Source organism: Epargyreus clarus, unplaced genomic scaffold (assembly GCF_041222505.1).
Source record: "Epargyreus clarus isolate Ecla_fem2 unplaced genomic scaffold, WU_Ecla_fem_2.2 ptg000034l, whole genome shotgun sequence".
NCBI lineage: Eukaryota > Metazoa > Arthropoda > Insecta > Lepidoptera > Hesperiidae > Epargyreus > Epargyreus clarus.
Window position 1 is genome coordinate 2,677,578 of NW_027332239.1, and position 12,866 is coordinate 2,690,443.

General features: G+C 37.1%; 1 protein-coding gene across 1 annotated transcript; it reads left to right on the forward strand.

Moving 5' to 3' along the window:
• Nucleotides 1-1,069: 1,069 nt before the first annotated feature.
• Abp1 (Actin binding protein 1) lies at nucleotides 1,070-12,572 on the forward strand. The gene is made up of 9 exons (XM_073091473.1): nucleotides 1,070-1,279; nucleotides 3,049-3,220; nucleotides 4,801-5,038; nucleotides 8,398-8,495; nucleotides 8,911-8,990; nucleotides 9,409-9,564; nucleotides 10,221-10,804; nucleotides 11,792-11,890; nucleotides 12,373-12,572. The coding sequence occupies exons 1-9, from the start codon at nucleotides 1,197-1,199 to the stop codon at nucleotides 12,531-12,533; spliced, it is 1,671 nt and encodes a 556-aa protein (XP_072947574.1). The 5' UTR covers nucleotides 1,070-1,196; the 3' UTR covers nucleotides 12,534-12,572.
• Nucleotides 12,573-12,866: the final 294 nt, after the last annotated feature.

Consider the following 12,866-nt stretch of genomic DNA (forward strand, 5'->3'; position numbering starts at 1 on the left):
TATATGAATGTCCTACGGCGAGTAGTTAGTATTTTGGGCTATACTGATTCTTTTTGACACATTCTCTGAACATGCCATTTAACGGTTCATTGAGACCATTCTCATGAGTTCGAGATCAAATGGAAGGCGGCAGGTGAACAAATGGAGTTTTTGTGACCGTCCGGGCACAGTATAAGATCCATACCTTTACTGTGGTCCGGGTTCGTCGCCAGACCAAGTTAATGATAGCATAATGTTTCATTATATAACATATTTACAAATGTATCTCAAAATATTATTTAAAACGATTTAGAGCTTTCTAGGACTTAGGATTTACTAAAAATTGCTTTAAATGCGGATAATATGGGCGGTAGGGCCTAAAAGACCAATGTAAGCCTGTTAATAGTTAGGCGTAAGGCTTAAAAGTTATTTTTATAGAACAATTTTCTGAATATGAGAGACAAAGATACCTTTATTTACTCTAAAACATTTAACTAGGCAGTATATAAGTATAGTCCGCGCCAAACTGCTAGTCCGCTCTGAAGTTGTTCCAAGCAGGTGTAGTCATACAATTTGCTATGGCGACGTGATTCAATTCTATATTCAGAGCGGACTAGTCGTTTTACGCAGACTATACTTAAAGTTGTAGATATTATTAGTTTCACATGGTTTAATTTGGTTTCCCTGTAAAATGATATTATTAGTAATAAAATATAATATCATACAACGAAAATGTTTTTTACTGAAAACATTATCAATTCATGTTTTATTAGAATCTGTTGAATTTTCTAACGTTTATTTAAGTGGAAATTCATATAAACATTCACGGTTTCTACTGGATGGTACGAAACAAATCTTTGTAATATCATAGAGAATCATAGAGATGAATTTACCAAACTGCTAAAACATTTTTGGCAGGAGGATATGAATTGAATAAATTGCAATAAAATATCGTCTCATAACATATAGTAATATATATATTTTTAAATGTATCATTTTATTAATAAGTCCGATTGCTTGGACATCTGCTTAATTATTTTGCGTCTGTGATTGATCGAGAGCATTTGACAGTTGAGTGGTTGAATGAACTCTTCAAAAAATGATAATTAGTCTGTGACAAGGATTGTTGTGAGTCAGTTCGTTTGTCGGTTTTTACCATTTTATTGAAAAAGACATTGTTAATTAAAGTTCGGCTCCATGCAAATATATAGTGTAAAATGGCTTTAAATCTGGACAAGCACAAGGAGGCGTTGATCGCTGCGTGGAAGGACGTTCTCGATGAAAAATCTGATACAAATTGGTACGTTCATTAGCCCTTGCGACCTACTTGCTACAGGAATTAAATAAATAGCGGTGGTTAATTGAAATTATGAAATGATTGTAATATTGCACGGTGTCCGGTAGTCGGACGCAAATTGCCTTCGCACCAAACAATGTAATTATTGATTCGAGGTACATTTTCCTCGCGCTTATAAAATCATTGAATTTAATTTCAAAATGTTTTGGGCGGAAGGAACTTAGTATTTTAAATATGGGATGCTATTTAAGTAGTTGAAAAATAAATTTATTTCGTCCAGTTATATGCAAATAACAAAATGTAATAATTTACATACTTATTGTTAAAAAAACATAAATCTAGAGACATCCAGTGTCTTTATGTATTATACATCGATTCTGTGGCTGAGTCAGAGTTTTAAACCTGTTTTGTGAGTGGTGCATAAAGAGCAATCAGTGTTACAGATAAATGAAAGTTCTGTAACTGTATTTATATTTGTAGAAATGTACAGATAATTTCCATAATGTGTGTCCTCGATTTTATAAAGAGGTAATTGTCCATGTCAAGTACCTTTAGATAATATTATTTATAAATATCTATAAATTAAATTGTGGTGTGTGTTTGTAAACCAACAATATATAGCTGTTCATTTGTCCACCTAGTTACAGGTTTAAATTTTTATTCTCCTCTCTGTTTGTATGGATTAATCTTAAAAAAAAACCTCAATTGATTTGGACTGACTATTATACATATCTAAAAACTTATAATTATATATAAAAACATTAACATTTTATTTGGTATGGAAAACTCTCTGAAAAAGCCTTGATAAGCATTTCAGTCTGATATTATGTTATATACATTAAAAAAACTATGTAAAATCGAGTTCTATCTGCACTTTAATATATTACTTACCTTAACACCTGTAAAGGTAGCATTTAATTGAACTTTATGTATCATTATTGACCTATTGTACTAAATGCTTTACACAATAAAATAAATAAATAAAACTTAAAAATCGGTCTAATTTACAACTTTTGCTAACTCTGCTTTTCCAAAACTTTAAAGATATAAATATATAAATAAACTCTCATGTATATATAAGGATTTTCTATATATATATGAATATTATATAACTGTAACAAATAACAGGAAAATTGACACAAATATTATGTCACAAATTTAATATGCATTTGATTATTTATATGAAATACACAAAAGTTTTCCTTCTTTTGTGTTATTATATGATATTATTATCATTTGTATACACAATAATGCATTTAAAAAATGTTTTAATAATATTTACAAAACGCAAAAATAACTGTAAATAATAATAATAAGGTGTATATTTAAAAATCCCTCAGTTTTGATAATTATCAGTATTGAGCTATTAAATTAATCCCAATTTATTATCCATTTGAAATGTAAATATTATTAATGCATTTTCCTCCACTACATTTGCATAACATATAGTCACTATTACATAAGATTGTAAATTCTTACTGCTGCTCAATCTGTAACCAACTTTATATATGATTCCGGTGCAGGTAACAATTGCCATGCCACTGTTGAGCACTAAGGTCATCATCTTATATTATGTAAGAAAGCTAGAATACACATCCTTTTATCAAAACCTGAGAACTGCATCATGCTAGAAATAGTGGCAGTGATATCTCCCTGCTTACATGATGCTAGTTCTACTTTACAAACTTATTGTGGGGAAAATGCACCAGTGTCGCAGGACATAAAAAGAGTTGCGGATGCAGCATTTAATTAATCCTTATATTTCTTTACAGGGCACTCTTCGGTTATGATGGCTTGACAAATGACTTGAAGTTTGTAAGTAAGGGAGATGGCGGGCTGATCGAGCTTATAGATGACTTAAACAGCGGCAAGATACAATATGCCTTCCTCAAACTGGACATTCCTAATGGCAGCATATCTAAATATGTGCTTATCAACTGGCAGGCGAGTTATGTTTGAGATACTGATAAGATAGGAAGGAGATTAGTCATATAGGCATTACGGTGTTGTTATTCATGCACTATCTATTCATCTATTTCTCTAAAGAAATTGGCTCTTGTAATGCTTTTGTTAATTGTTTTATCTATGCTGTATGTTTGAACACAATCAATTTGAAATGATTTATTTGGAATACACATAAGTACATGATAAATTCTTGTAATAATTAGTAATAGTTTGCTGGTCAAACATTTATATAATAAATCAACTAGTATTTTTATTAAATACAGCAACGCTACATACTCATAAAGGAGCTGTAACCAAACTGATGAAGTAATTGAATGCAATTTTGATGTTAGATTGATGTTAGAGTATGTATGCCTTGTATGGCTCTACTCAGACCACACCACAACACCTATTTCGGCCTAATAACAGCAGCGTTAAGTGCTGCTGTAATCTGGTTTGAATGGTTTGGCTAAAGGCGATATATTTATCTGCGGCTTTCCAACTTAGTCCTCAGGGGTAGCAATGGATTTTATTAGACCTCAGATGGGAATCTATTCTTATTTGGGGTTGAATACAGATGTCCATGGGCTGCAGTAGCCTCTTATCATAAAATGGACTGCATGCTCGTTTGTTATTTTAATATTATAAAGAAGTATCACGCTCTATTGTGTACACATGAAACGACCGCGACGTCAAGCTGTCTACCGCCGCGTACTCACTTAGCAAGCCGTAACTGTAACTGAGATACAGTACTAATATGGTTGAAATAGGTAAATAAGCTCGCGAGTCACGTACACTATCATTTTTGGTAACAATTACAGTTACAATATGAATACTCAATTATCGACGACTCGCGAGCTTAGTAAACGCTACAGTTTTTGGTGACAGGAACTCAAAAGGTACTCGGTGCCGTTGAAGCGACACGGGGTTATGTGGGATTTTTACCGCACTAAAACCCCCCCGGTGGCCGTCCTCCGGGATCTCCAAAAGAAAGCAACCGGAGTCCTCTCAGCGCACTGCCCCGTCGGGCTCCGCCCAAGTGAGATTGAACCACCACACCGTCCGATGTACGCGACCATACATACCGCTGTCCTTCCCGGGGTCGTTAGCCGGGCGGTTCAAGTTCCCACTCTTGCAGCCCGCAACCCCGAAAGCCCCTTTTAGTCGCCTCTTACGACAAGCAGGGAATACTGTATCCCTATTCTAGTCCCGTAACTACAGGGACACCGCGCCTAGGGGCGTTATGTACGCCCTGGCGCCTCCTCCTTATCCGAATGTCAGCGCGCTTTTCCTTTGCAGATATTACGTCATTGCAGAAGGTGATTATGCCGTTCCAGGCTTCGCTACGCTGAACTATCGCCCCAATGTGGTGACAGTAACTGCAATGGTTACAGTTATAGTCCTCGAATAAATACTCCCTAATTTAGCCTTATATGTGGCGGTAGTGTCGCCAGTGTGAAATCATAAAGGGTTCTCATGTGTTCATTATATTTTAATACTTCTATGTCATTAAATTTTCATGTTTCCATTTCAATCCCACATCCATTATGCTGCTTTTATTAAACAAAAATCACTTGCAGGGTGAAGGGGCACCAACGGTTCGTAAGGGTACTTGCGCGAATCACGTGAAGCACGTGGCGCAGATGTTCCCCGGCTTCCACATGACGATGCACGCGAGGACCGAGGACGATCTGGACGAGAAGGTGCTATTGGACAAGCTGGCGAAAGCCGGCTCGGCGTTCAATGTCAAGTCCAGTCGGTTGGAGGATCTGCCGCCCAGTGGGCCAATCGGGACCGCGTACCAGAAAGTTAATCCTGGTGAGTTTTTATATATACTGTATTATGTCGTACATATTAATTTTACAGCAAAATTGACAAATGTAAGCTACGTTCGTTACCCAATTTTGGTAGCAAACAGTATGATTGTCAAAATACATTCTTATGTGGTTTATGATTCAGTAACTAAATTCAGACTATTGCGCATTATTTAGGATTTTAAATTTAGCTTAAAGTGTTGCCACGTCCACACGTTTGACTTTGTTCTGCTTTAACTGGCAAATTTGGAAGATTCTAATTTGCTTTTTTAAAATTAAGACAACTAACTCTAGATAAATGGAATAAGTGCAATATGAATCGTCACTCTTATTTACATTTTTTTTACAAGTTTTAAATTAGATGCGTTACTTCCAGCGATACAGTAAGTTTACCAGTCCTTATTACAGGCTAGGAATCCTAGCTGAGGTGGACAATACAACTACATTAGATCAATGAAGTTTGGGAACCTTCAAAGAGTAAGTGTCAGAAAAGAGTACCTTGTATGAATATTGTTGCTGTAAGAACGAAATATTTCGTTGTAGCGGCAATGTTCGCTGTTGAAAGGTACTTATCAAGAATGAGCCCTGTATGAGAACACTTAAGACAAACTAACGACATAGCGATAACATTATCAAAAGATGATGGATACATTAAAATACCGTGCTTTAAGTTAAACCAAGATATTCCAATATCTGTTTCACTAAGAATATTTAAACCACGGAGAAATTGTGCGGTAAAATAATTTATTTTAGTATAACCTTCCGAATTATTCGATTCTAAATTTAATACTTTTGCAGGTGTAACTGTCCTATGTCGGTTTGGTTACCTATAGATGTCCACGGGCGGCATTTAGCATGGCAGTGCATTTATAATCAAGTGGACTGTGTGATCGTTTGTTTTTTTTATTATATAGAAATAGAAAATGAGCATACCACCCGAGTCCACCTGATTACCAATCACCCTCAAATAAAATAATAATGTCATAGTTGCATTACAATACTACCCCCGAGGATTTAGTTGAATCTTCGATATGTATGTCCCTCTTACCACTCCTTTTGAACCGGAACACAGCACTGTTGAACACAGCTGTTATTACACAGAAATAGGTGTTGTCGGTGGTGCTTCCAGAGTCGCGGAGGGTTATAGCATCTTTAAATGTTATGCCAATATTATTGTAAAAATAACTCATACCTAAGAGGCGTTTTCGACGTCATGCATGACTTTAATCTTATTTGCGATTCACTATAAATCTCTTAAGACGTTGCAATATGGACTGCATGCGCGTTTGCTGTGCAATTTTATAAAATACGAAACCAACCAAAGTGTTATTTACAAAGAAAAAGTTTTTGATTTAAAACACCATTCAATTCAATTGTTTACCGTAGTGGCGACAACAATGGCCACTAGACCACACTATAAAGCGATGTTTTGCATTGTGTGCAAATCCATTTAGTAAACTTTGCACTGCATAGTGCATACAAGTGTTCAACCGTTTGTACGTGCGCGGTGTTTAACGTTATTGGTCATTGAAAAGTGGATTGAGATGATATCAGAATTATGGTCTTATTCTTGCATGTTACGTGATATGCAAAAGTTATCGGGTAGATTTGTGTCGTAGTCACCATATCCATTCGCTTAGACACACTAATCAACTGATATTGTAGTCAACATCACCCTCAGAGGGAAGCAACGAAAATATAAAGTGGAAATACAAACTTGTGAACAATTGAAAGATATATTTCATGGACTTTTTCACAAATAAAATGTGTGATATAAGATGTCCAAGCAGTTCGAAGGTGACAGAAATTTGGGAAAACTTGTAGAGGCGATTAAGATCAGGAAAAGGAGTTTGCGTAGAGGTAGGAATTATAGTGTGTAATTATGACCGCATCAGGCGGAGCGTTCACCATATCGGTGGTACACGCAATGGTTCCTGGTTCGTTCCTCGGCCAGACATATCTTATATATAAAATTCTCGTGTCACAATGTTAGTTACCGTACTCCCCCGAAACTGCTTTACCAATTTTCACCCAAATTTATATGCATATTCAGTAGGTCTGAGAATAGGGTACTATCTATTTTTCATACCCCTAAGTGATAAGGGTTGTTCACCCTTAACATTTTTTATTTATATGGCAACACAACGTTTGCCGGGTCAGCTAGTAATTATGTAATTTACGAATTTAGGTTTCTGTTCTGTGCTTGAGTGTTTGTGTATTATTTTATATGTGTGTCCGACACAGGAATAGTCCTTCTAAGAAAGGGCTATGGTGTATAATGTATAGCAACTTAAATTTCCTTAGATTTGGGGGTAAAAATGCAATTGGACCTAAACTTAGTAGAAACATATATAAGTATACATATCTCACCGCGTTGTAGTTGTGGGAAGCCATTATTAAATGCCTTAAACCGCTGACAATTCTGTCAGCCATTTAATGGCTGTCATGGTGTAATTTACGCGGAACAATGCCGACATGCGCAGTTATGACACGAAATCGTAGAAAAAGTGCGGAGAAATATCGTTTCATTCGAAAAATGCTGACAGGACTTACGAGGCCGATTTTGATTAAAAAACTAAAACTACAATTTTTTAATATTTTCCAAACACGAAAATAGATGATAGTGACAATTTCAATTGTCAAAACTGGTTACATTTTCTCGTTAGGAGTGAGTAATATTTACTAATCTATGAGTAGAAATCCAAACTTTGGATATTAAAATACGATTACCGATACAATCTGTATCAGTATTTTTTTCTTTCCATTTTAAAATCGATGTTGCTGCTTTCAATTTTGGTTTTTATAAAACATTACTCTGTGTAGCATGTTCTCTTTACTGGCTAATTAGGCGGATATTAGGTTGCCTAAATTGAACTCATTTTACACGTCAAATAACACTTACCCAATTTAGCCTATAAAATTATTAAAGCGATACATACCTACCTATATACTCAATTGACCTTTTTGAGGTAAAAAAAATATAATGTGAAATTTTAGGTACTCTATACAGGGTGAATTTTTCAAATAGGCCTTCAGGGCTAAATCCGAAACTATCAGAATTATCCAAAAATGTTGAAAGGAGTTACGAGGCCAATTTTGATAAAAACTAAAACTGCATCATTATTTTTTTAATATATCTCTTTCCTAAGCCGGGAATCGAATGAGTTTATCTCTTTACGTACAAAAAAACGTTCTTTAGTATTTTTTAAGTAAGCATCAGCATAAGCTAAGGAAGGTGTAGATTTTTGATAATCATATACAATATACGTATGTGGTATGATATAAACAGTAATAAATTATAATATCTATTTTTATAATGACATTTAATTTGTTATAATGTGAGAGTTTTTTTTATTGTTTCAGTACAAGAAATAAATTCGAAGGAGAGGGATCAGTTCTGGTTGAAGGAAGAACAAGAGGAAAAGAAGAGAGTTGAAGCCGAGAGGAAGCGACGTGAAGAGGTTAGAGAAACGATTTCGTAGTTACTCGATTTATATTTCAAGATTAGAATTAATTACAATGTTATAGTCCGCGCCAAACTGCTAGTCCGCTCTGAATATAGAAACGAGTCGCGTCGAATAGCAAATTGTAGATATTAGTGAACGAAGACAGCGCGGGACCCCCGGCACCCCCGCTGCTCTCTCCCGCGGGGACATAGCGCAGTTAGTATGCCCTTACGTTATATGCTTGTAGTTGTGCGCAACAACTTCAGAGCGGACTAGCAGTTTGGCGCGGACTATACAGATAAAATAGTTAATTTAGTGGAGACCTCTTTTTGCTCCTTTTATAAAGAGTCATGTCATACAAACTTATTTATTATAGTTCAATTAGTAGATAATGAAACTTTTATTTAAAGTATGCACTGTTTTGCTTCAGGAGAAGAGGAAAGCAGAGGAGGAAGTGAGAAGGAGAGATGAACGGGAGGCAGCCAAGCGAGCTAAGGCCGAGGAACAAAAGTAACTCTTTTATTCTGATGTAAAATAGCTTTTGCTTGCGATTATGCGTGCCTATTTTTATAATGGTATCTATATAGCAAAAAATAGGTGTCTCCTAGTAAATAGCTTACATTGCTACAACTTTATGCCTTTCGCAATTGGCTACAAGATAATTTCTACCTGAGGTTTATCCAACTGAAGAGTATAAGCAGGTATGCCATTCGAAATCAATTTGCAACACATCTGACTTCAGATATAAGTTATGACCTTTTTCCTGTTTAGCGTCTCTTACTACTACATATATGAGAAAGTGACTACTGAATATATAAATAAAATAATATAAAATTAAAAATTCATGCAGCCGAATATAGAATCTTCCTATTCGAAGTCTGTAAAAAATACTGCTCATATTAAATAACTAATTGTGTCATGTTCCCAGGAGCCCCAGCCCGGAGGCCGGCAACGCGGGAGTGAGCGCTAGTGAAGCGCTGAGGAGACAGCGCTCTATGGAGGCGCGGCAACTCATCGGAGCCTCCACAGCCAACGCCAGGGCCATGTTCCAGCAGAACTTGGCGCAGGGGCAGATGGCCACGAGGTGGGCAAATAGGATAAATTACCTTCATACCTTATAGACAACAATGCTTTCTTTGATGAAATGGCGCAGGGGTAGATGGCACCAGGTGGGTAATCAGGATAAATTACCTTCATACCTATATAGACAACAATGTTTTCCTCGGTGATATGGCGCAGGGGCAGATGGCACCAGATGGGTAATCAGGATAAATTACCTTCATACCTATATAGACAACAATGTTTTCCTCGGTGATATGGCGCAGGGGCAGATGGCACCAGATGGGTAATCAGGATAAATTACCTTCATAGGCGCCAATTCTTTCGTTTGGTAATATGATAACCATGACATTTAACATGATATAACCAAAAAGCAAGAAAAGATGGTTTTGGTGTTGTAAATGTCCATAAGTAATCACGTAGGCCTAAATAGATCAGAAATAATTGGATAACACTAGTTAAACCTTGTTAAAGGTGTTATGTTTATACTTCAAAATCTGAAATTAGTGCCGTTAGTTTTAGATGCGTTACAGCTTAAAGTATCAACATGGATCTGGGAAATGCGCAACACTATTACAACAACATTGAGTAAGTGATAATTTCACCTACCCTGAAATTATCACTCACCCAAATAAGACTTGTTACTGAACTTTTCAATTTAAAATGTAAAATAATTTACAGATCCAACTCGATACCTGAGAAGCCAGTCCGCAGCTCAGTGATCGCGCAACGTATCAACACGTTCAGTCAGAATCCGACGTATACGCCCCAACCGCCCGTGTCGCCCGGCCCGAAATCACCCATAAACCTCGATACTAACACGCTGCAAGAGGAAGTAGAACAACCGAAAACGAGCCCCATGAAGAACATCGACAAGATCAAAATGAGCCTCGAAAGCCCCTCTCAGATACAATATGAGCCCATAATCGATCCAGCGGACTTAAGTCCTAGCACCGAGAATGAACCCGGGTCTTTCAGCGCAGTCAGTTACGAGGAGTACAGCGAGAGCTCGTACAGAGATATAGAAGAAATGAAACAATCTGAACCGATGATCAAGCAGAACATCCTCGAAAATGATATGTTCGATGCTTCCTACTCGAGTTCAAACGAAAATGATGACGATGACAGTGATAATAAGTTTAGTACAATAAAACGGTCACCGTATACCAAGAACTCGTCTGAGGACCGCTCGGAGTTGAGTCGACAGAACACTGTCATAGAGAACGTTAATTATAAGAAGGAGAATGGATCCGCATCGCTTGACGGTAAATATGTGCAAATTTTTGTATTAAGGTAACATAATAACCAGTAGAACAATATAGAAATTATTAACTACCCCAAAATAGATCAGAATGTTTATATTTATTTAAGTAATGATGTTAAGTTCTCACTGCCTTTATTGACTCTTCTAAAAAATACGTTTTCTACACTCACAATTCTACAATAGGATTCCATGTTTCGTTGGTGCCACTGGCATATACGAAGATAGATATACAAACAATGAGGCCCTGAACAGAAATATAAATTCATCATTTGGATATCGGTTTGGTTAGGGATCGAACCCAGAACCCTCTGTACGTCAGACCGGTATGGTGACCACTCCGGCAAGGGCTCCTCTATCTATTCATATAAAGAAAATTGGAGTGTCTGTTTTTATTATTGAAATAACCGCTTTTTACTACATGCATATGGATATACATACGGCACATACACCAAAATAACATTTTTTACAATTTTTGTCTGCCCGTCTGTCTGTTTGTTCCGGCTAATCTTTGAAATGGCTGGACCGATTAGGACGGGACTTTTATTGGTAGGTAGCTGATGTAATAAGGAGTAACTTAGGCTACTTTTATTTTAAAACTAACTGTGCCCCTGTTTCTTTTCAACGCGGGTGAAACCACGGGGCACAGCTAGTAAATAATAAAGCTTCTTAAATCTTATATTATTTATAATCAATTATGTTAATTATATATAACACTAGTTTTTGCCCGCGGCTTCGCCCGCGTTTAAAAGAAAATAATATGACATACTAACATACATAAAACTGAAAATTCGTACCTTCATTGGAATACCAGTTGCGCCATCTGGCGAAAATTTCGCGATTTCCGGGATAAAAACTATCCTATGTCCTTTCTCGGGTCTCAGACTATCTTTGTACAAAATTTCATTAAAATCGGTCGGACAGACAGACAGACAGAGTTACTTTCGGATTTATAATATTAGTAAGGATTAATATGAAACTGTATATCTAGATGTATCCCCCGAGGGTTTGGATGAAGAGGGCACGATCTACGAGGATTTAGATGATGACCCCGGACTAACGGCGCGGGCTCTATACGATTATCAAGCAGGTAATTTTAAATGGAGATGCCATTTATTTACTATTTACTATATATTATATTATTATAATTTTATTTGCAAATTAAATATTCGAGTTAAAGAAGTAGAACCCTTTGTGGTTAGACTCCGGCTTTACTATTTCTGCCTCATAAAAGCATGTTCTAGTTTGAAGGGTGTTAGAAGGGTTTGAAGTTGGAACACCCCGGAAAAGTATGTAATGGAGACATACTTTTCCGAGGTGTTCCAGCTCAGTCCTCAGGGGTAGCGGTGCATCTGTGACCGTCTTCAGGTATAAATGTAATCCTATCTGGGTTTAATCACAGATGTCCATGATGCGGCAGTAATCACTTACCATCAGGTGGACTGCATGCTCCTCTTGCTATTCTTCTATGATAAAAAACATATGCAAGCTTTTTTTAGATATTTTTACATAACTATTTAATATTTGGGCTCTGGATTCTTCATAATTAAATATAATCCAATGATTTTCCAGCGGACGAATCAGAGATAACGTTCGACCCGGGCGACATAATCACGCACATCGAGCAGATCGACGCGGGCTGGTGGCAGGGGCTCGGCCCGCGCGGCGCCTTCGGCCTCTTCCCCGCCAACTACGTCGAGCTGCTGCCCTGCCACCCGCACACCTACCGCTAGGCACGCACACACACACACACACACACACACGCACACATACACACAAAACACGTATTCAAACACACACACACAGTCGAAAATGCGCACAGACAGTCGAACATACATACAGACACACATAAACACACAAAACACTCAAATATAAGCACACGGACACACACAGGCACACAAAACACACACACAAACAGACTCGAAACATACATTCAAACACACAGACACACATAGACACACAGTCCAACATACACACAGACACAACACACGTACTCCAACACACGCACACTGACACACACACAAACACACTCAAACATACTCACATTCAAACACCCAGACACACAA

What these genes read in the sequence shown, in the direction of transcription:
- Abp1 (XM_073091473.1), top strand. Translation starts at nt 1,197, where the DNA reads ATGGCTTTAAATCTGGACAAGCACAAGGAGGCGTTGATCGCTGCGTGG. An exon ending in GAAAAATCTGATACAAATTG is followed by an intron (nt 1,280 to 3,048) that starts GTACGTTCATTA and finishes ATTTCTTTACAG; the next exon opens with GGCACTCTTCGGTTATGATG. An exon ending in CAGGGGCAGATGGCCACGAG is followed by an intron (nt 9,565 to 10,220) that starts GTGGGCAAATAG and finishes AATAATTTACAG; the next exon opens with ATCCAACTCGATACCTGAGA.